This window comes from Trichosurus vulpecula, chromosome 5 (genome assembly GCF_011100635.1).
Source record: "Trichosurus vulpecula isolate mTriVul1 chromosome 5, mTriVul1.pri, whole genome shotgun sequence".
Classification (NCBI taxonomy): domain Eukaryota; kingdom Metazoa; phylum Chordata; class Mammalia; order Diprotodontia; family Phalangeridae; genus Trichosurus; species Trichosurus vulpecula.
In genome coordinates, this window is record NC_050577.1 from 201,944,913 (window position 1) to 201,967,155 (window position 22,243).

The 22,243-nt window shown below is 42.1% G+C and overlaps 3 protein-coding genes and 1 long non-coding RNA gene across 8 annotated transcripts in view; 1 reads left to right on the plus strand and 3 right to left on the minus strand.

Moving 5' to 3' along the window:
• Positions 1-3,257, minus strand: part of TULP3 (TUB like protein 3) — a 55,895-nt gene extending 52,638 nt beyond the window's left edge. Inside the window, exon 1 of one of the 3 annotated variants that reach the window (XR_005010435.1) lies at positions 3,133-3,206. Coding sequence is in view for 1 of the 3 variants with exons in the window: in XM_036758439.1 (XP_036614334.1) it covers positions 3,133-3,203 (71 nt within the window). In the remaining 2 variants the exon portion in view is untranslated. Of the gene's footprint in view, positions 1-1,566; positions 1,663-3,132 lie in introns of those variants that run through there. The other 2 variants (XM_036758439.1, XM_036758440.1) reach the window with 2 other exon arrangements.
• Positions 3,258-4,258: 1,001 nt separating this feature from the next.
• RHNO1 (RAD9-HUS1-RAD1 interacting nuclear orphan 1) lies at positions 4,259-8,256 on the minus strand. Of its 2 annotated transcripts, XM_036758593.1 has the most exons (4): positions 8,163-8,204; positions 7,960-7,995; positions 7,439-7,693; positions 4,259-5,286 (listed from the first exon to the last, which is right to left on the minus strand). In XM_036758593.1, exons 3-4 carry the CDS (start codon positions 7,604-7,606, stop codon positions 4,714-4,716), a joined length of 741 nt encoding a protein of 246 aa, XP_036614488.1. In that variant the 5' UTR covers positions 7,607-7,693; positions 7,960-7,995; positions 8,163-8,204; the 3' UTR covers positions 4,259-4,713. The 2 variants fall into 2 exon arrangements, with proteins under 2 accessions (XP_036614488.1, XP_036614489.1); XM_036758594.1 differs by lacking the exon at positions 7,960-7,995 and having other exon boundaries at positions 8,163-8,256.
• A 43-nt stretch (positions 8,257-8,299) lies between these two features.
• The window catches only part of FOXM1 (forkhead box M1), a 28,360-nt gene continuing 14,416 nt past the window's right edge, over positions 8,300-22,243 (plus strand). The window contains exons 1-3 of the mRNA XM_036758595.1: positions 8,300-8,559; positions 12,184-12,735; positions 13,373-13,524. Of these exons, the coding sequence (XP_036614490.1) occupies positions 12,225-12,735; positions 13,373-13,524 (663 nt within the window). The 5' untranslated portion in view covers positions 8,300-8,559; positions 12,184-12,224. The remainder of the gene's footprint in view (positions 8,560-12,183; positions 12,736-13,372; positions 13,525-22,243) is intronic.
• On the minus strand, positions 16,369-19,902 carry LOC118849659. Of its 2 annotated transcripts, none has more exons than XR_005010437.1 (3): positions 19,837-19,902; positions 18,541-18,747; positions 16,369-16,660 (listed from the first exon to the last, which is right to left on the minus strand). It is a non-coding gene; the product is annotated as an uncharacterized LOC118849659 (long non-coding RNA). The 2 variants fall into 2 exon arrangements; XR_005010438.1 differs by having other exon boundaries at positions 18,541-18,751; positions 19,837-19,901.

Below are 22,243 nucleotides of genomic sequence, written 5' to 3' on the forward strand. Positions count from 1 at the left end.
AAAGACAACACCCAAAATCAAAGGTTAGGAGACCCAGAAACGTCCAATTTTTCTCCATTAACAATGCCAAGAAATAAAAATAACTAAGAGCACAGAAACTACCTTTCTAGCTCTGTAGGACTGAAAATTGGGGAAAAAAAAAACCCATATAGGATGGATATTTTTATCCATTTGCTGTAGCACTTTGTATTTGCATTCAAAATAATTACTACTAAGTATTTTTAAAACATGGGGAGGATGTATATTTTGCAACAATAATTAATGAATCTGATGAAACTCTGAGAAGCCAAGGGAAAAAGAGGGGAAATGAAAAAGTTTGCTTTGGGCAAAATAACAGCAGAAATTGAAGTTTTATTTTTAACATCTAAGGAAAGATCACAGCTGATGAATGAATTCCATTATAAGAATTTTCAGGTCTGAAAATGAATAACTAATCCTAACTCCTGGGTATTCTCCTTCATCAAAAGAACATGGTTCAGCCAAGCCTTATCATGAGGAAGAAATTTATACTACAAAACAGCCAATTCCAAAAAGGTTCTTGTGATTTAATCCCTATCAAAATCACAAATTTGGTTTCTGATTTAAGATTTAGGGAAGGTTTATCTTTCTTTGAAGACTTTTCTATTTATTATAAGAACATATCCACTTCAAGGCAAAACAGACACAAATACAAATTTTGTTTAAGTTACAGATTACTCCTACTCTTAATATACATTTATAATTTTTTAACCTAGCCTACCACCTATTTATTACCCCTACAATGAAAAGCATTTGTCCACATCTTTGATAAAAAATCTGAAACCTAAAAGCAAAAGTCAGTTCATACTCTCTAAGCCACAGATAAACTCAACAGCAGCAAAAGCTATACTATTATTTGCTAGAAACAAAACCAACTTACCTGATTCAAAAACTACCTTTTGATGTCAGTTTTCATTTTTAAAGATGAGATTTCTTTTTTGAAGAAAAAAAGTTCCAATGGAGATTCCCACAGTGTTCACAAAAGCTTTCTTTTCTCCCTACTCTGCTCAGTCTTGCCTGTCATTGCTCTCTTCCCTCCCCTTTCACCCTTCCAAAAAATTATTTCTTTAGGTTTCAGATTCAGGGAATTAAAAATCTTTACCTCCTGGTTACTGGATCAGACAAACCTGCTTTTAAAAGGCATTAGTCGTATGAAACATTAACTAATACCCATGTAACAAAACTTTGATTCACTCGTTCACTCCTTCAATCTTCTACCAAAGTCCTGTTTGGGGGTGGGGGGGTGATGACCTTGGTTCTAGCACAGCAGGTTCTTCCAAGCTAGACTTTAATCCATCCAGCAGGCTGATGTCCGTCTAGCTAAGTCTTGAAAGGTTCATCACCAGAACACAACATCAGAACACATCTTTTTTTTCCCTAGTCACAGCAAGACCATATTAAGTTTACTCACAGCAATACACTAAGATAAATTATTAAAGAAAGTAGTGAGAGGAGTTGTCATCTACATCCACAGAGGGAGCACTCACACCAACGAGATCACAGATGCCTGAAATGTTTTAGTCATTCAATAAAAATTTGAATACCTACCACGCATGTGGTATCTTGCACGCACTCAAAAAACGCAATCAGAGAAGTAGAATACGACCATAGCAATTTCTCATCCTTTTCCAAATAGATTGAAATCTGAAAAAAGTGTGGATACAGCTGCTTTGAACAATAAAATTAATAATTAAATCAGTGAACAGGTTTCTAGGAGTGCTAAATGAATGGAACTTGACTAAAGAAGGGGTTGAGTCTCTTCCTCTCTACCCTTTCCTAAGACCATTATGTCTATTCAGAGCAACTCACCCTCAACATAAATTATTAAGTAGTGAAAGGAGTTGTCATCTTCATCAGTGGAGGGAGTACTTATACCAAATGAAATCAAGAATCTTTGAATACTTAAATATTCATTCAATAAATATTTGAACACCTACTATGCATAGTACCTACCTTGTGCCTATCCCCTCAATAAAGGGGCGGGGGAGAAGGACCCATTTTCTTTGAGTTCCATTTTTAGCCAAATGTACTCTCTTAAATACGTTCACTAATTTATTTATTTTACTGTCCAAAGGAGCTGAATCCACAGCTCCGTAGAAATCAGTGTTTGGAAAGGAAGGAAAAACTGCTGAGGAAGTATTCAACTTCTCTGTCTGCATTTAATTAAAATTTATACGGACCAGATCTTTATCTGTAAGGAAATACATTCATTTAGGTTTACAGATAAGCTAAATGTCTACATTCTCAAGTCTCAGGCTGCCTTCTCAACACCTCATAAAGCAACCTGGCATAATGGAAAGCATCAGAACTGAAGCCCAAGCACACATCGCTTAATTTTAGAACCTCAGTTTACTAACCTGTAAAATAGGAATAATTAATCATTACACTACCCACATCACAGCGCTGTTATGGGAAAAGTTCTTTGCAGGCTGACAGGCTATGTGAATGTGAGTTAAACAAAGGAAAATAGATTTCGGATGATTTTGTTTCCCCAACTCTCTCTCTGACGGAGACACGGGAAAGATGGGCAGCTGGAAGAGAATGAACAGGTTCTAGGTAACGTACAAATTGTATACAAAGATCTCTAATAATCCAGAGCTAATAATATTTTATATTTGCAAACTAATTTTGCACTTTCAGCCTCCCGGTAACGTCCAAAAAACTTCGAAGTTAGGGTCAGTTCCTAGATCCCAGCCAACAACGCTTCTAACTCGACGTCCTCAAAAATGAACACATGAGATTTTATTTTATTGATACCATTTGGATACAGCATCTCTTGGAAGTAGATCCTCACTTTATCCTCCAAGAAGGAAAAAAATGAGGCCTAGTGCCGGCAGAAGAACGAGAAGATGCGACCCCTCCTTTTTAAGGGCGGAGAACGGGCCAGAAGGAGCAGCTTCCGAGGTGCGGGCAGCGCGGCCGCCCCCGGCTGCCCAAGGCTCCCAGCCTCCAGGCGCGCCCGCTCCTCCCTCCAGGCCCGCCGCGAGCCCAACCGACCCTGCCCCCCAGGCCTGACCGCTCAGCCCCGACCACCACGGCCAAGCTCCGACCCGCCCCCCCCACCCCCGCAATCCCCCGCTCCCAGGAGGAGACCGACCACTACCCAGCGCTGACCTATCCCCGCCGGGCCCGAGTCTGTGGCGCGCTGCCTCCATCCCGAGCCGCTCGCCAAGCGTCAGCTGCATCCAGTCCCGGCGGTTCCGACCCCAGCTCCAGACGCCGCCGCCGCCCGCCCCCTGGCAACCGGACCCCGCACCACCGCCGCCCCCCATTGGTCCAGAGCGCAGCCGCCGCCGCCGCCGCCGCTTCATTGGCTGTGGCTCCCGTCCGGCGATGCGGGAGGGTTTCTAAGGAGCGGGGAAGGGGCGAGGGAGCACAGAGCGCCTGCGTGGGAGCTATTGGCCCCGGAGCCCCGCGCCCGGGCTCTTCTCTTGGCCAAGCCTGGACGAGGCAGGCAACTCAGGTGGGGTTAGGTGCGGTCCCTGCCCCGAGGAGCCCTGCTTCTAGCCTTGGGGCTGTTGTCTAAGAATCCAGGCCCTCCACCAAGCCTACCTTCGAAACAACATAGTGTTCTCCAAGCTACTCCGAAGAACTCAAAGACCTGTCTAGGGGGTCCAGTGGACGGAGCTGTCTCGTCTAGGGTCAGAAAGTCCGGACTGTGCCTTCAGACACTTGTGACAGCTGTGAGACCTTGGGCAAGTCACTTAATGTTTACCTCAGTTTCTCTAACGGTAACACAGGAATAATAATGCACTTATCTCGAAGGGTTGTTGTGAGGATCAAATGAGAGAATGTTTGTAAATTAAAGCCATGTCCCTTCTCTTTTCCTAATCCAAAATGAGCAGTTGTCTGACAAAAGATATTACTTGTTCAAAGCTTAACTATGTATACACTTTTTTGAAATCTGGACTGCCCAGGAAAATTGGGACAGAGCTATGCTCTAGTGTTTAGCACAGCACCTGGCACGTATATCATAAATGCATATTCCCTTCCCTTCCACCTAGCCTAAATCTGCTCTTCCTCTGGTCATCCACGGAATCTCCTAAGCTCAGTCTAAGATCTGCCCTAGACTACCTCGAGCTCTCCAGTCTATCAGGAAAACCTTAAACTTGCCCTCTTCTGACCAGCTAGGGACTTTCCTTTCTTCTGGCACCTATGCCACCTGAGTGGAGGCATTTTGTTAAATAGGAAATACTGCCCTACTACAGACAAAAAGAGGCAGCATTCACTAATAGTTTTCTGCATTTATTTGTAAACATTTTTAATATTTTCTAAAAGTTATCTTCTCATTCTTATGTGCATATTTACAATTTGTTGAAAATATTGTATGACCATTTCCCCTCTACCTGCTATGAATTACCTTTAAACTGGATAAATAGCAGGAGGAAAAATATAAAAAGAACGCTCTGTGTATGCTATGCCAAGAACTAGCAATACCAAAAAACATATTAGGGAACTTCAGCTTTACATAATTTACATATTTACATAATAATTCTGGGGCTTATGGTTCCCTATTAAATCAACAGGAATGACCACTAGGGTCCTAAATGATACTTGAGTCTGTTGATTTGATCTCTTCAAGGGTCAGAAATTGGATTTAGCAGCACTATAAAAACCGTCCATGGGGCAATGTAAATTTCTGCCCTTCTGGATCCAAGTTATTGATAAAAAGAGATCAGTATTTCAAGGTTCCACTCATGTCTTCACAAGAAACTGGCTCATGCTCAATTTCCCCTTCTCCCTGAGGTAAGTAAGAAGTTGATATCGTCGTCTCCAAGTTACCTTCAGCCCATATATCTCCTCTGGTGTGTCTGCAACCAGTACAGGTCCTGGTGCTGGGCTCTTGGGAGGATCCATTAGGAGGGGGCAGCTCCTTCTCATATGCTGCCTCTGGTCTGTGGGAATATGCCCAAAATCCCTCACAGGGGACTGTTCTGGGGTTTGGATATCAGGTGGGATAACCATGTAACCTGAATTTTGAAGGTCATGAGAGGACAATTCTTCACAGCTTTGAGGACTGAATAAAGGGATCAAGGGTTTTCTGGCAGTGTCCTTTGGACACTGCATAGGAAAGTCCGTAACTGAGAGATCGTCCAGAGCAGGTTCACTAGAAGAAGACACTGAACTCTCAAAGGACAGAGGTGGAAACCTATTCTTGGTTGCTTTTCGACTTGAACCTTTTGCCAGATTCCGAAGATTGTAAGGCACCTGATGTTGTTTCTGGTAGATTGGCAACCAGCCTCCTGTATTCTCAAACTGAGGAGACACCTAAGAAGCAAACAGAAGCAGTCAGCCCAGACCCACAAACACCTCTGGAAATTACTTCATCTCTATTCAAGAAGCCACAGATATAATGCCCAAATTTTCTAAAATGGGAGCATATCCACATTAATATCAGCAGCATGTTTGGCTCATATTCTACAGGTATGAGCACCAGACTTGGAGTCAGGAGCTTTGGGTTTGAAACGTGCTATGAAATTATAGGATTTTTATGAGAAAAACTTTAAAGCACTATATATTTGTGAGTTATTATTTTTCTTAGGTATCTACCCTATTCCTAGAGTATGGATTGTTGCTTTCCCAGCAGCCTCTAACAAGTCATTTTTTAAAGCACTCTTTAAGCAGAAGCTAAAGTCCAAAATCAGTCCTCATTCTTAACTTCTACTTCTCATGACAAACCCAAAACCCTTTCAGCTGTAGTCTTTAGACTGTTAAGACTGTCAAGTGTGAGGTGTTACTTTATAGCAAGCTTGTTAAACAATAAACAATGTATCTAAAGAAAAACATACATTATCTGGGACCAATGAAAAATCCATTCCCCTTCCCTACATCATGGGGCTACTTTTATCATCAGACGCTGCATTTTTAAGAGTGCTTGGAACCTTTTTTCTAATCTTTATCAATCTCCTACTCAGTCAACTCTAGGAGGTCCCTATTGCTCCTAAGATAAAATATTAACTTTAGCTTTTAAAGCCATTCACAACCTGGCCCCAAACTACCTTTCCAGCCTCAGTGAACATTATTCCACTTCCCATAGTCCAGCCAAAACTGACCTTTTCTCTGTTCCTCACACAAGACACTCAATCTCCTATCTCCATGCTTTTCACTGGCTGCCCTCATGCCTTGAATGTAATTCCTCTTCATATCTGCCTCTTAGAATTCCTCTCTTCTTTCAAGAAACAGCCCAAGCACCACCTTGTACATGTACAGATCCCCCAAATGCTAATGCCCCCCCTACTAAACTACTTGTATTTAACTACTTTGCATTCTTTGTGTCCATACATATGCAAATGCATATGTATGTTTAGATAGATGTGAACATATACATGCATGTACATGTTGTCTTATCTTTTGGAATATAAACAACTTCCCAAGCAGGAATTGTTTAATAGTATTTGTATCCTCAGTGCCTGCCTGTCTCTTAGTAAATGCTTGCTGATTGATTGAATCAGTGGTTGGGAGAAAGAAAAGGAAGAAGTTGGGTTCAAGTGTTCCTGAAGGGATTAAGCTAATTGGGGTAGGTAAAGTCTTGATTTATCAGGCCAGCCACGAATGGCCGACAGTAACAAGGGAACACCAAAGGAAAAGCACGTACTACTGAATCTTCAGACTACTGTTTAGTCTTTTTTGGGGGGTTGGGGGAAGACTTTTTTAGTCTTTTTGGGGGGGTTGGGGGAAGGAATGGAGGGTAGAGAGGAAAGGAAGAGACCTTCCAGCTTTTCATTAGAAAATGAACACAATGTCCCAAAATTCCCCATTGTAAGTCGCTGCTCGTAGCAGGGCAAAGTAAAGCCAGTATAAATGTCAGCAGTTCTCCCTCTGGCTATTTCCTGATCAACCCCCAATTATCTAGGTCTCCTCTCAGCAAGAGATTTGAATTTGCCCATTTTTACAACTTGTGGGAAGAGCAGTAGACAGAAACAGCCTCTTGTTCCTGTATACCACTAAGTGGATGAGTGACCCTTCTCCTGATGTGGGTCAAACACAGTACTGCAGAGCCATCCTATATAAAAAGTATCTAGTGTAAAAACTCGATGGCCCTTGTGTTTGTCTTTCACTCTCCAAGAGGACCATGACATTAGGAAAATGATGACATGACTTACAGTTGACTTGGATTTGAGTGAGGGAGGGCTGTGTAAGGTCACCAGCCTCACTTACCCCCAGAGCCATCTGGATCCAGTGACCAGATACTCATCAGGATGACGATATGGCCCAGGATGTAATGGGAGACCCTGGTCCTTTTAGGCTAAGGTCTTTCCAGCTTCTCACTTCGAGTGAGGTAACAGCCATTCAGTGAGTAGGCCTAAGAAGTTAGTCAAGGGATGGCCCCTTTGATAAAAAAAAAAATCAAACTGGGAGGGGAAGACCCTCAGGGTTGCTGGCTAAAAGAGAAACAGTTACTATTTGTAAATGGCCCTACCCAAGAGGTGATGGTCTTGTGGTCTATAGGTTTGACTTGGGCATGCCGTGGGAGGGCTGCGGCTGGTTGTGGGGATCCATAGGGATGCTTGGGTCCCTCCAGAGGTCCTTGTCGGAAGGCCAGTTGTGGTTTCCGAGATTGGCTTTGGCGTTTCTTCCTGGGAGGCATCAATAGTGGAGGAGGGAAGGGCAGCGAGTAGCCTCATGTTGCCTGGGGTAATACGTCGGGGCGACAGGCAACGATCCTCTCTCATCCCTAGAGATCAAACAAAACAAGCAGAGAAAGAAAACCCATCACTACCCCGGGAGGCAAAGCCCACCACACTCGGCTGGACTAATCAGCGATATCAGGGTGAACAGGGGCTGCCATCTAAGTCCCTGAACCACCAACTTGAAAATGCAGGAGAGACTCAAAGCAACAGCACAGATTAGGCGCCTACTATGTACCAGGCTAAGCACCGCAGGAAAGGGAAGGTGCTGCTCTATGAAGGGGTGGGGGTGGGAGGCAGTATGGTAACTTACACTGGGTGAGTGCAATTGCTCCAATGAAGAAAGCACCTGGAACAAAAACTCGATTAGGGGAAAGGGGGATCCCAAGGAGCGGGACTCGGGCACCTGGCACCGCCTCCCCGCGTCCCTGCCCCCTCAGTCAGCCCCGGAAGTCCGCCCCAGCTGCCCGGCTCAGCTGTGCCCAGCCCCCTCCCACATCTGCCCTCCTCCCTTACCTTGGAGGCTCCAGCCTCTCAGCCCCCGGGCCCCGGCCCCTTGACAGCCCGGGCCGAGTTCCGGCCCCGAACTCTTAAACGACGCTCGGCCCCCATTGGTGGCGCCCGCGTCACGTGACCGGCAACGCTCCGCCGGCGCCAATTTCAAACCGCGGAACAAACTGAAAGCCCCCTTATCCCCCTCCTCCCCCTCCCCTGGCCCAGGACTCCCCCCTCCCCCCTCCCAGCGACCCTACCCCTCCCCCCCGCGGCCGGGGACTTGGCCGACCCGGCCCCCAGAGGCCCGGGGCCTGCTCCTGGACCCTGGCTTGGCCCCGGCGGGCTGAGGCTAAGGGGAGGCCCAGCCCCTGGAGGCCTGCCCTGGGGCGGTGGTGGAGGCAGCAGCCGCGGTGCTGAGGTGAGAGGGCCTTGGGGACTGCCAGGGTGGGGGGCGGCTTCTGCTGCCGAGGGGGAAGGGGGGGTCCCCAGCCTGCCCCCCTCCCCGGGAGGGCCCTGGGGAGCCCGGCGGGGCGGGAGCCCCGGGCCGGGGGGGAGGGGGGAGGACTGGACTCTGCAGCCGCCCTCCGGTGGCCAGCTCCTAGGAAAGAGAGGAAGTTGCGGGCCCAACCTTGGATCCCAGCTCTGCACCGGCCGCCGGGCTCCGACCTCCGTGTCCTTATCAGGGAAATGAATGACCGGGAGAAGGGAGTCCCTGAGGTGCTGCGGCCTCAGGAGATGGTGCGGCCGGGCCTGACACCCCCGGGACGGCCAGCGCTCTCCTCCACCGTGGGCCCTGCGGCCCCATCCCGGCCCGGCCAATTTGTGCCTGTGCAGCCCCTGCCCCTGCCTCTGGAGTAGGGTGGGCTCAGGGACCAAACCCGTAATCCCAGTACCCCCAGCCCCCCTTGCTGACCGTATCGTGGCCTCCTCTGTTCAGTGTGAGCTATCTCAAAAGGACCTTGGATGTGGAAACCTCTTAGCATTTCGTTTGGTGTTTATTCTGCACCTTAGACCCTGTATTACTATTATTTGCAAATATTATTATCAAGTGTTACATTCCTTGAAGGTGAGAACTAAATTTTGTTTCCTCTTTTATATATCCACTTCAATGTTTTTAACACTGTGCCGTATAGGTGCAGTCGAATACATAACCGAGTTAGGAGTGGAAGGGAACAGTAACACTTACTTTTGGGAAAAGACATGCTGAAAAAAAGGAAGCAGGACCTGGTGGTTTTGGGAGGAGGGGGACAATAAAGGGTTGAACTTAATAGAGATGGAGACAGGATAAAATTGAGGAATCTGAAAGAAGTGAGAACTTAGGTCCAAGAAATAAAAGGCAGGAAGGGCTCAAGGGAGGCCCAGGTCATCTTGTCAAATGCCTATGAGGTCAAGAGTTATGATTCCTCAAATTTTGTATAGCAGGGACCAGGAAACAGAATTCCTCTGATTCCCAGGATGACACTAATAGAATGACATATATCTGAGGCAAGAGTCTTCTCAAAGAAGTATTTGAAGTTCCCAAGCCAAAAATCTGTTTCTTTCCTTCAGTCTTACACAGCTACCATAGCATCAGAGACCTGACTTTTAGTCCTTACTCTGCCACTAACTTGTAGAAATTGAGCAAGTCATTTCTCTATAAATCATTTTCCTAATTTAAAATGAAGCTAATAGCTACTCTGCAGGGATGTTCTACAAATTAAATGATGTAATAGATATTAGATACTTAAAAAAAATTAAAACACTATACAAATCTGTAATACTAGCACTGCTGTGGGTTCATAGATTGAGAGCTGAAAAGAACCTTAGAGATTAGCCTTATCATTTTACAGATGAAGAACCTGAGGATCAAAAAGGTTCTGATCAGAATACATCTGAAGCATCTTGTTTAATTCTAGGAGTTAGATTTAGTATCCATCCCAAGGAGATGAGAGGATGAGCCAGAATAGTGAAGAGTATTGAAATATTGAAATGATGCAACAAAGGATCAGTGAAGAACTGGGAATCTTTAGTTGGGAGAAAAGAATTTAGGGGCACACAATAGTGAAGAGGTCTGGGGTGCTGCAACCCCAAGAGTGCCAAGGCAGAATTTCCTGGAATGAATTCACACACTCAAGCCTTCTCTTAGTCAAGTGGCAAAAGTTTTATTGTAACACCAATAGTAGCAGGCAGGTTGCTAGGGAACTTGCAACTTAACGGCAGTGAATCTAAAGCTTATGTAGAAAAGGGGCAGGAAGAGGAATGTTAAGGATGTTAATTAAGTAATGCAAAGGGTCCAGGTGTCTTTGGGAGCAGGCATCAATGATCTATGGATGGGAAAATTCAGGGAGTCAGCAGAGACAACTTTGTTAATACTAAACATCGAGGGAGAAAAGACAGTTTTTATTTAGCTGTCAGAGGCATGGGCCTTGGGGATCTGGCTTGGTCCAGCCAGGGACAAAAATCCTTGGACCAGGCACCTCTGTGTCTGTTCTTTATCTAAGGGATTACAGGGTCAGGTCTGCTTGTGTTCTGCAACAAGGGGAGAATTTTCTCATGGGGGTGAGGGGCTGGGATTCTGAGTTGCTTAGACATGGTCTTAGGGCTTTTTGGGGTCCAGGTCCCACCACCCCATCAATAGTATTTGAAGGACTGTCATGTAGAAGAGAGATTAGACTTATGTTTGACTTCAGAATGCAGAACTAAGGGTAATTAATTGGTAGAAGTTTCAAAGAGGCAATTTTAGACTATATAAGGAGAAGCTACAAGTAAAGGCTGAATGACCTCTTGTTCAATATGTTATTGGATGGGGCATAGATTGGATTAGATGGCCTCTGGGGTCCCTTTCAACTACCTGAGATTCTCTGAGGTTATGATTTTCCCAAGGTCATATAATTAAGGAATAGCAGAAACAATTCAAATCCAAGTTGTCTGACTCCAAATCCATAGTTTTCTGCTGTGCCAGGCTACAATAAATAAAAATCTCCATTTTGTCCCCCGCTTTGATGCTGTCTTGAGGCTGAAAGTTTATTGTAACAACTTTCATCCGAGTTTTCTATCCTCTGGGATTGTATCAAGAAAGTGTACTCACCAGAAGCAGCAAGACATATTGGAGACAGTGCTAGCTTTGGAATCAGGAAGATCTAGGTTCATTTATTTTGCCATTAAATATGACTTAGCCATAGATGGAGCTTAGGTCCCACTTTTCATTTCATTTGCTTCAGTGATCTGCTTCCTTACCACAAGATTGAATGTTCCTCGTAGACCAGGACTTTCTCTTTTTTTCCCTTTCTGTCAGAAAATGTATTAATATACAAGCATTTCTGCTTATAGAGAAAGTTTCAGAGTTCTCTCCACTAATTAGAATAATTTAACTGAAGCAACTTTTAGCTTACATTTAATAGTAATTGTAAAATAAAACACTAAATTCCAATGCAAAGTAAAACTTAAGATACAGAGTATAAGCTTGAGGTCTTTGATTTGCCAGTAAGAAAAATACTAATGCCAACTACACTCTAGGAGAAAATATCTTCCAGAAACCAATTATTCCCTTTCTAGCCACTCCCTGTGAGAGTGCATTAAACAAGAAGACATACCTACTTTTACTTTGGTCACCATAGGGATAAGGACTCTACCTATAATTTCAGTAGTTCAGGCAATTCCCAGATGAAGAAACTTTCTTTATAATTTATGGCCTTATTGCCTAGAACACTGAGAAATTAAATGACTTGTCTACAGTTACAAAACCAGTATTTGCCAGAGGTGGAACTCAAACCCAGGTCTTAGTGGGTTTGAAATCAGCACTCAAGGACAGGGACTTTCTCTAGTCCGATCTTTGTATCTTCTGTCCCTAGTACAGTGCCTTGTACTACCAATGGGTGGTTAATATTTGACTAAAATTGATTTCCATTTAGTTGGGACTAATTCTTTTGTCACTAAAGCATAACAGTTCTCTGGATTCATTCCAATTATCAAGATTTGCTCCTGCAAAGAGGAATGCCTTTCTTTATAAACACTTTTTTCTCAGCCTCACAGTCCATGTCAAACTGCCCCTTGTTCTTTATAGGTTCTATTCTTGTTTTCAATGGAGAGCGATTGCACAGATTCATGATGAAAACTAGCCCCCGTCGGCCCCTGATTCTCAAGAGACGGAAACTCCCCCTTCCTATCCGTGATGCCCCAGGTGAAGGAACAAAGGAGGAGCCCAAAGGGTCGCCTGCCCAACAGGAGTCTGGCCAAATGCAGCCATCTAAGGAGGTGGCGGAACCTGATCTTCAGAAGTTTCCAACCGGCATCAAGATCATCAACCATCCCACCATGCCCAACACCCAAGTGGTGGCAGTTCCCACCAACACAGATATCCAGAGCATCATTGCAGCCCTGACTGCAAAAGGGAAAGAGAGCGGTAGCAGTGGGCCCAACAAATTCATCCTTATCAGCAGCGGACGGGCCCCTGCCCATCCTCACAGATCCCAGCCCCCAAACCGAGGGGAGGAAATGGCCAAGAGGGCAGAAGTGGTAGCTGAAAGCATGGGACCAAAACCTGCAACCAGAGATGTGACCCTACCCAGACCACTAGGAGCCCACTCCAGTAGGGGATGGGAGCTGGAGGGCTGTGGTATGTGATCTACAAAGCAAGGAGGTGGGGAGGCTTGGTATACATTACTAGACAAAGTGAAACAATGGGAAACTATCTTTTTTGTTTATATTACATTTACTATGTGTTTAATGCCTAGGATGTATCACATCTAGCCTGAAGTGCTAATAGAAATTAATCTGTTCTTTGGTCCTGAAACCTTGGTTCTTAGCAGCTGGGATCTGAGATTGTGATTAAAATACAGAATTTTCATAGCCTTTCTTAATTTGATAAAGGACGTTCTGTTTATTATTCTTTCGGTTGACCTTGCAAAGAGGATAAGATTAGTTTTTAGTTTATGGTGAAGTACAGGGACAGAAAGTGACTTATCTTGAGTGAGTGACTTTTTGGTAAGCTGAAATTGCCTAGTGTTCAGAATCCTTGAAGATTGGGGTGGCTTGAGTTACGATCCAACTTGAACTTTGCTTCTGAATTTCTCCCAAAATCTAGAATGGAGCAAAGCAACTGGGGGCCATCTTAGATTCACAGACTCCCTGATTCCAAAGTATTGGACACTGTGGGAATGTTCCTCAACTGTCTATTTGGAGATCAGGGAGACCTAGCTGATGGAACAGCTGGCAAGCAGATAAAGAGAATCCTTCATTTATTTCTTCAACAGCTGGAAGTGAGGCAGCAAGCTGCCTTCTGGATGATAGCCTGACCAACATTCAGTGGTTAGGAAAGATGAGTTCTGATGGACTAGGTTCCTGCAGCATCAAGCAAGAAATAGAGGAGAAGGAGAATCGACTTCTGGAGCAAAGTCAAGTCAAGGTAAGTTTTCTTATAGTAATGTGAGTAGAAGGACCAGTCAGGATCATTTCAGGGAGTTCCCAAGACAGCAAAGTGTCTTGAACAGTCAACTATAACAGAATCTCCTGGTTCCATTCAGTTTCCACTACTGCTATGATATATAACTATGAGCATTTTCCTTCCTCTGAGACTTTTCCCCCTCAGAAATGAAATGGGAAGACTATTCATAAATATTCCTGTGGTAAGTATGAATCATTGAATTGGAGGGAACTTTGAAGTTTTCTGTTTCAGTGATCCCATCTGCCCAGTGTATGAGTCCTGTCTAAAATATCTTCAACAAGTGATCATTCAGTATATGTTTGAACACTTCCTTAGAAGGGGGAATTCACAACTTCATAAGGTAGGATGTTCAATGGCATCACCATTCTTCAAAATCTCATGCACCTATGCCTCTTCCCTGTCATTTATCCCACTATATCCAATCTTAGCAATTCTACTTTTTCACTGTCTCTCACATCTCTCCCTTTCTTTGCACTCATGCCCTGTAGGACCACTTCAGTCTAGGTCCTCATCCCCTCTCCGTTTTCCAATATATCCCCCACATAGCTGCCAAAGGGATATTCCTAAAGTAAAGATCTGACCACATCTCTCCTGTTGAAGTAGCTTCAGTGGCACGCTACTGCTTTTAGGGAAAATAAACTTCTCTGTGCCATTTAAAACTCTTCAGAGTAGAACTCCAGCCTCTTCTTCTAGGCTGATTATGTATTTTGTACGCCCCACTTAACACACACCAACTGGTACAGCCCAGCTGGCCTGCTTCCTATTCTGTAAACACATCATTCTGTTTCATTACTCTATTCTTTGTATAGGCTTTTCCGTGTTGGATTGTTTTCGCCTCACCTCTGCTTCTTGGAACCCCTAGGTTCCAACAAGGTTCAACTAAAGCACCATTTCCTTTAAGATACTTTTCCTGATTCCCCCAGTTTTTAGTGCCTTCTTGCCAAATCACTGTATTTATTATAAATATGACCTGTATTTTTACTCATCTGTGGACAGATGGCAGGCACTTTTCAGTGTATACCTAGCATAGTTCCTAGCACATAGTAGGCACTTAATTGTTTGTTGGTAATATTGATTCTAGTCTAAAATACTTTCCAACTAAACAAGCAGGTTTGGTTTTTTGGTTTTTTTTTTTTTTTTTTTTTTAAGAAAAGCCAGCATAACACATTTTGTCACAACAAAACTTGAAATTCATATGATGGAGGAAGAGTAGGTGGCAGCAGTTTCTCTTAACTAAATTGCTCCACAGGACAACGAAAGGGGGATGGAGATGTAGAGAGAGGGAACATGGGAAAGGGGGTTATTAGCAGTAGCGGAGCTGAGATGGTGGAGCTGCACTGTCTTTCAGTTTTTTTGTGAAGAATATGCAATGACTTGTTGTGACTATTGTAATGATGACTTCCATTGTGTTGAATATTTCTTTTTTTTTATACTTTTTTAAATTCTGAAATTAGGAAGTAAAACAAGCATTTCTATAACAAAGTGGAATAGAAAAACAGAGGATTGCATCTAAAACTACAGATTCATTATGCACAACTTGCTATTCAAATACACAACAGTTATCATGGAACTTCCTTTTTTTTTTTTTTCCTCTGCCCATTCCACCTCACCCTAGAGATGGCTGCTTTAGACACAGATATGAATATATATAAAACACACACACACACACACACACACACATGCACACTTCAGTTCTTTTCTCTGGATGCAAACAGCATCTTCACAGTATCTTTGCAGTTACTTTGGGTACTTGTAATAGTCAGAAATTTACTTTGTACGGGTCTGTCCATGCTTTTCTAAAATCATCCAGCTCGTCATTTCGTAGAGCAGAGTAATTAATAGTCCATCGTGAACATGTACTACAATTTATTTAGCCATTCCCTAAGTGATGGGCATCCCTGCTACTCTGGTTCTTTGCCTTCACAAAGAGAGTGGCTGTAAATATTTTAGAGCATACAGGTTCTTTTCCTTTTTCCCTAACCATCTTGGGAAACAGACCTAATGGTGGTATTGCTGGGTCAAAGGGTAATATAGGCAGTTTAAAAGCTCTTTGGGCATAATTCCAAATCACTCTCTAAAATGGTTGGATCAGCTCATAGATCCACCAACAATGAAGTAAGGTCCCAGTTTTTCCACATCCTCTCCAACATTTGTTGCTTTCCCCTTCTATCATTTCACCCAATCTGATAGGTATAAAATGATATCTCAAGGTTTATTTTAATTTGCATTTCTTTAATCAATAATGATTTAGAACATTTTTTCATATGACTATAAATCATTTTGATTTCTTCATCGGAAACTGCCTGTTCATCTCCTTTGACTATTTGTCAACTGGGGAATGACTTGTATTCTTACAGATTTGGCAAAATTCTTTATATATTTGAGATAGGAGACCTTTAACTGTCTATAAAAAGTTTTTTTTTTCCCAATTTTCTGCTTCCCTTCTAATCTTGGCTACATTTGTTTTGTTTGTACGAACTCTTTTTAATTTAATGTAAGCAAAATTACTAATTTTACATCTCACAGTGCTCTCTATCTCTTGTTTGTTCGTAATTGTTCACCTATCCATAAGTCTGATAAGTAATGTGTTCCATGTTCTTCAACTTTTCTTGTAATATCTCCCTTTATATTTGGAATATTCCATTTTGACCTTATCTTGGTAAATGGTATAAGATATTGGTCTATGCCCAATTTCTGCCAGACTGTTTTCCAGCTTTCTCAACAATTTTTACCAAATAATGAATTCTCATCCCAAAAACTTAAGTCTTTACACTTGTCAAACACTAGGTTACTATATTTGTTTGCTGCTGTAAATTGTATGTCTGCTCAGTTCCACTGATTCTATTTCTTAGCCATTACCAGACAGTTTTGATAAGTATTGCCTTATAGTATAGTTTAAGATCTGGCACCGCTGAACTTCTTACAATTTTTCCCATTAGTTCCTTTGATATTCTTGACCTTTTGTTCTTCCAGTGTTGAATATTTGTACAAACAGCCCTTGAATATAACAATCAGTTCAAGTTCTTGTAATTTAGGTAGTTGTGAAACCTTGATAACTACTTGTTTAAGACTCCTCCAAATCTCTTAGATGGAAAATCTACAAGATGGAAAAAAAAAGTCAGACATCAACATATAGGTTTAAATAGCCTCGGTTGTCCTATAGATAAAACACCAAGTGGCATTGAAAAGATCTACTTTCGAAAAGTAGAGGTGAAGAATAAGAGGAAAGGGGCAGCTAGATGGTGCAGTGAGTAGAGCACCGACCCTGGAGTCAGAAGGACCTGAGTTCAAATCCAGCCTCAGACACTTGACACATGTACTAGCTGTGTGACCTTGGGCAAGTCACTTAACCCCAATTGCCCTGCCTTCCTCCCTCCAAAAAAAAAAAAAAGAATAAGAGGAAAAGAAGGTTGGTCAACAAAGCATTTATTAAGTACTTAGTATACACTGTAGTGGAAGGCAATGGGACTATAAAGACAAAATAAAAAATAGTCCCTGCCTTTTAAGGAGCTTCTACCGGGAGGTTACAATATTTAAACAGATAAATTAGATCCACTATAATTTGAGTCAGGATACAGCACTAACAATTAAGTGGATCTGGGAAGGTTTCATATTGGAGATAGTACCTGATTTGGACTTGGAGAGAGCTTAGAATTCTAAGAGGAGGTGGTGCTGATAAAGAATATTACATTTTCTACATGTTGGTTCTAATTCTGTACTTTGGAGCAATGTATACTAAATATAATCTCTCTTTGGCATAACAACCCATCAAATATTTAAAATGTCAAGGTACTAGATGCCCTAGCAGGCAGAGCTGGGTATGTCTGCACAAATGGTAGACAGCTGGGCACATGGGCACTCTTCACATGTAAGGCAAATTCTCCTCGCTGAATATTAGTGTCCTGGCTCTCTTTAGCAACTGCTTTTAGAGGCCCAAGCAGACACTACTAATGGTAGTCCTTGACTGGCACTCTCTTTGGGAAAGAGACAAGATGGTCCCTCAGAACTCAATCAAGAAGACATAACCATTTAGAGAGACACCTGCAAGGCAGGAGGCCTGGATTTCCCAAGATGCTGTAGCTACTTCTGTGCTGTGAGGCATCCAGTTCCCTCTCTCATGTTCAAACCTCTCAAAAATTAGCTCCCTCACAAACAGCCCTCTGATACTCAGTACCCTGTTACAATATATTACAAGCAGCTCCCACGCCCAGCCAGTCGAACTGTTGATGTGCATCCACAGCTGTCGAACCCCATGCATGTACTCACTACCCCTAAAACTACCGATCTACAAATGTCCCTAGCCACTAAAATGACAATAGTCACCTACCCTCTGACTCTTCTACTTAGACACCCACAGTTCTTTCAACCACTACTCAGAATGGTATAGCGGGAAAGCCTCGGGTTTGAATCCCAGTTCTCTACTTATTACATGTATGATCTTTGGACTCAGTTTCACCATTCTAGTTGTCCCTTCTGGCCTTATTCCATTGTACCTCTTAAAATGTAATTCCCATATAAACAATATTTTAGATGTGATCTAACAAGTTCAGAGTATAGTGTGACTGCTAGAGTCCTTGTTCTGGACATATTAATCTAGCCTAAAATCACATTAGCCCTTGTGTTTGCTATACCACACTGCTAATTCATAGTATGCTTACTGTCAATTAAAATTCTTAAATCTTTTTCATGTGGTCAGGTTTCCCCTATTCTATATTTGTGCCATTCAATATATTTTGGACCTACATGTGAGATTTTACATACCCATTAAATTTTATCCTGTTACATACAATTGATTATTCTGGCTGATTGAGATTTTTTTTCAGATATTGATTGCCATTCAGTAAATTATCCCTCCCAGCTTTTTTATTATAGGCAAATTTGATAAGCGTCCCAACCATATCTTCATTCAAGTTGTCTTATTTCAACTAACAAAAGTATAAAACATGATAGAATCAAGAGCAGAATCCTGTAGCGTACCTCTAAAGACCTCTGTCCATGTCCGTATTGATCCATTAATTAACGTTCTTTAGTTCTGATCATTCAGCCAATTATTATTCCATCCAGCTGGACATCATCCTTAATAGCCCGGATTTCTCCATCTTGTAAACAAGGCTGTCATGAGAGACTTTGTCGGGTTTTTTTGGATGAAATCTAGCTCTGCCACCCTCTACCAATCTAGTAACACTATCTAAAAAGGAAATGGAAGTTAGTGAAACACGATTGGATCTTAGTGAAGTCATGCTGACTCATAAAGCATTCATTTAATAATACATGCTATCAAAAAGCCAAGAATTTCAAGGATAAATAATACAGCCTAGAATTTTGCTGTTCTCAACATCAAGCTCACCAATACTTAAGACATTTATCTCCAGTCTTACATCACCATTCTTGTCCTTCGAGGTTACTTAAAGACCGCAGCAGTGCCCCAGTAATCAAATCTGTGGGTAAATTATATCCCACTTTGGTGGGAGAGTTGGGCTTTTCAAAACTGCTAGTTGTTTTCTGTTGCCTCAGCTATCTTTGACTTCAAATCCTTATCAGTATTTATCTATCTTTTCCAATTTGAAGATCATTTTCTTTAATAGAAAAGATGGAGACAAAATGATTAAGTATGGTAGACTCTTGATGCTGGAAGTTATCTAGTCCAATTCCCACCTGAAGCATAAATCTTCTGCATCATCCCTGCATCTTCTGCTTCAAGAACACCAGTGACAGCATATTACCGTCTAAGACATACTATCCTGTTTTGAGGTAGCCGTAATTGTTGGAAAGTTTCTCCTTACCTTGAACTACATTTGGCCACCCTATGATTCCTGCCCCCTCGGTCCTTGTTCTGCACCTTAGGATCAAGCAGAACAAATCTAATCTCTTCTGCATGACAACCCTCCTGATATTTGAAAACGGTACTAAGGTGTAGACCTCCTCCACACCGTTTCCAGCCTAAACATCTTCAGTTATTTGAATCAATCTTTGTATTACATGGTTTCGTGTACTTTCACTACTCTAGTGAAACAGTGAGGCAAATAGTAACAATGTAGGTGATAATTGTCACAATGCCTGTGTGGTTCTATATGGCAAAGTGTGCGAGACTCTCCCCGGAGGAGGTAGAAGAAGTGGACCATTTATTCAGACACCAGAGAGCCATATCCCACAAGCCATTTATCCAGGCTACCGCAGCAGTAAAACATTCCACAGGCCATATCACAGCCTGGAGCCTCGCCATCCCAGAACCCCTCCGACCCCCTGCTGGGGTCTTCCCCAAAACAAACTCACAGCACAGCTGAGTCAGCCTGCTCAGTTCTAACCGTCACGAGGGCGGCCATTAGCAGCCATAACATCTTTCTCTCCCTCTCAGAATTTCCTGTGACTCAACTTGCTTTTCCTGTCAGGAAGCTCCTCCCACCACGTGTGACTTAGGGTTCCTGTGACATAAGCAGGCCACACGGCCTATTAATGGGTGGGAAAGATCTTCAGATCTAAAGTGCTAACACATCTAGTCACCTTCCTCTGGACCCTCTCCAACTTGTCAACATCCCTCCCAAAAATACGAGCCCCTCTTCTCATCCCCCGAACGGTAAATAATCCCAGTGTGGTCTGAGCAGAGCAGAGTGTGGTGGTGTGACTCCTTGTCCTTCAGGCACCTACACTTGTCAACACAGCCTCAGATCACACTAGCGCTTTTTTTGCCTGCCATATTACACTGTTGATTTTTGTTCAACTTGGGGTTTACTAAAATCCCTGGATCTTTTAACATGATCTGCCTTAAGGGGAAGCTAGGTGGTGAAATGCAAGAGTGCCGGTCCTGAAGTTGAGAAGACCTGAGTTCAAATCTGGTCTCAGACATTAACTATGCAAGTAAGTCACATGACCTCTGCCTTAGTTTCCTCATCTGTAAAGTGGGGATGATAATAGCATCTACATTGCTGGGTTGTTGTGAATCAAATGAGATAGTAGCGGTACAGTGCTTAGCACAATGATGGCACACAGTAAGCACTATATATATGCTAGCCATTATCATTAGCTGTTATCATCTTTCTCTTTCTACAGTTGTGTACTTAACTTTTAGAACCCTGCTGCAATACTTTTTCATATACTCCCATTAAATTTTATCCTTAAGAAAGCCCACTAGTCCAGCATGTCAGGATCTTTTTGGTTCCTAATTTTATTGTCCAACACATTAACTATTCTCTTTAGCAACACTTGATCTTCAGATTTAATACACATGCCATCTTTATCTTTAATCAGAATGTTGAATAGGAGAAACACCTGTGTCATTCCACTAGATAACAATATTTAAGCTGGTGTCATTCTAGTAATCAAAACTCTTTTTCTGACTGTTTACACTATTGTGAACACACCTAACTGCACTATCATCCAGGCCATATCCTTCCAGTTTGGAAAGTCTCGCCTGAAATAAAAAGATTCTTAATCCATATAGGTTCATAGTTACCACTTCTTTCTTTTTTTTAAATCCTCATTGGCCACTTTACAGGAAGAATTCACCTTTTATTTGTGCTGATCTCAGTCCCACGGCACCTTTTCTCAGAGGTCATAAGCAATGATTCAGCATTCATTGCTAAATTCTTCAGTATTTTGGAATATGCTTTTGCTTCTGCCAGATGATTTAAAGTCTTTAAGAGCAATGAGGTAGTCTCTTGCCATCTTAAGTATCTTGGATTTCATTTTCCTCCTAACTTTTTTTTACCTATTCATTGCCGTCTGGAGATCATTCTTATTAATAGAGAATATAGAAGCAAAATAATGATTTTTCTTCTTTGGGTCATCTGTTATAAACTCATCTCTCTAAACCCTGATCCTGTTATTTGTTTGTCTTCTTGTTTCCAATATAGCATTTTTGTTGTCCTTAGTATTTATTGCAGGCCTAGTTCATGTTGGATTTTAACCTACAAAATTTGCCATCATTTTGTATTAATCCTGTTACCTGCCTCTGGTGCCATCTCTTATATAAGTTTTTTATTATAGTTCTTTTAAAATCTAATCTCTTCACTGAGTTCTCTCTCCATATTAATTTCTTTAGATACTATCCCCCACTTTTCTTTTTCATCAGAATCGTTTATACTTTTGTCATCAGAATTTTGTTCATCCATTCTTGAGCTCTGAGATCTTTCCTACCTTTTCTCTAAATTCATCTTTCTCTAAACTCATATATTATACTATATTCTCTTAATAACAACTTCTAAAGTGACACAATTCTTTTTTTAATGTCTTTTATTTTTAAAAATTGATTTCTTCTTACAAACATTAATTATTCCTCCTACAACTCCACTCTTTTTAGGACCTCAAAAAAAAAAAACCTTATAACGAATATGCATAATTTAACAAAATAAATTTCCACATTGGCCATGTCCAAAAATGTATGTTTCTTTTTCCATTTTAAGTCCATTACTTCTCTGGCAGGATGTGGGTGGCATGATTCATCTTCAATACTCTTCACTTATGGTTTATCTTTGCATTAATCATAGTTTTAAAGTTTTTCAAAGTTGTCTCTATAATGTAGTCATTGTTTAAATGGTTCTAGATGCACATTTTACTCTGTATTGGTTCACAGAGGTCTTTTCACAGTTTCTTCTATAATTGTCCATTTTGTCATTTCTTTTGATGCCATAATGTGCTATTATATTCACATATCATACTTCTTTAACCATGGAGTTTCTTCTTA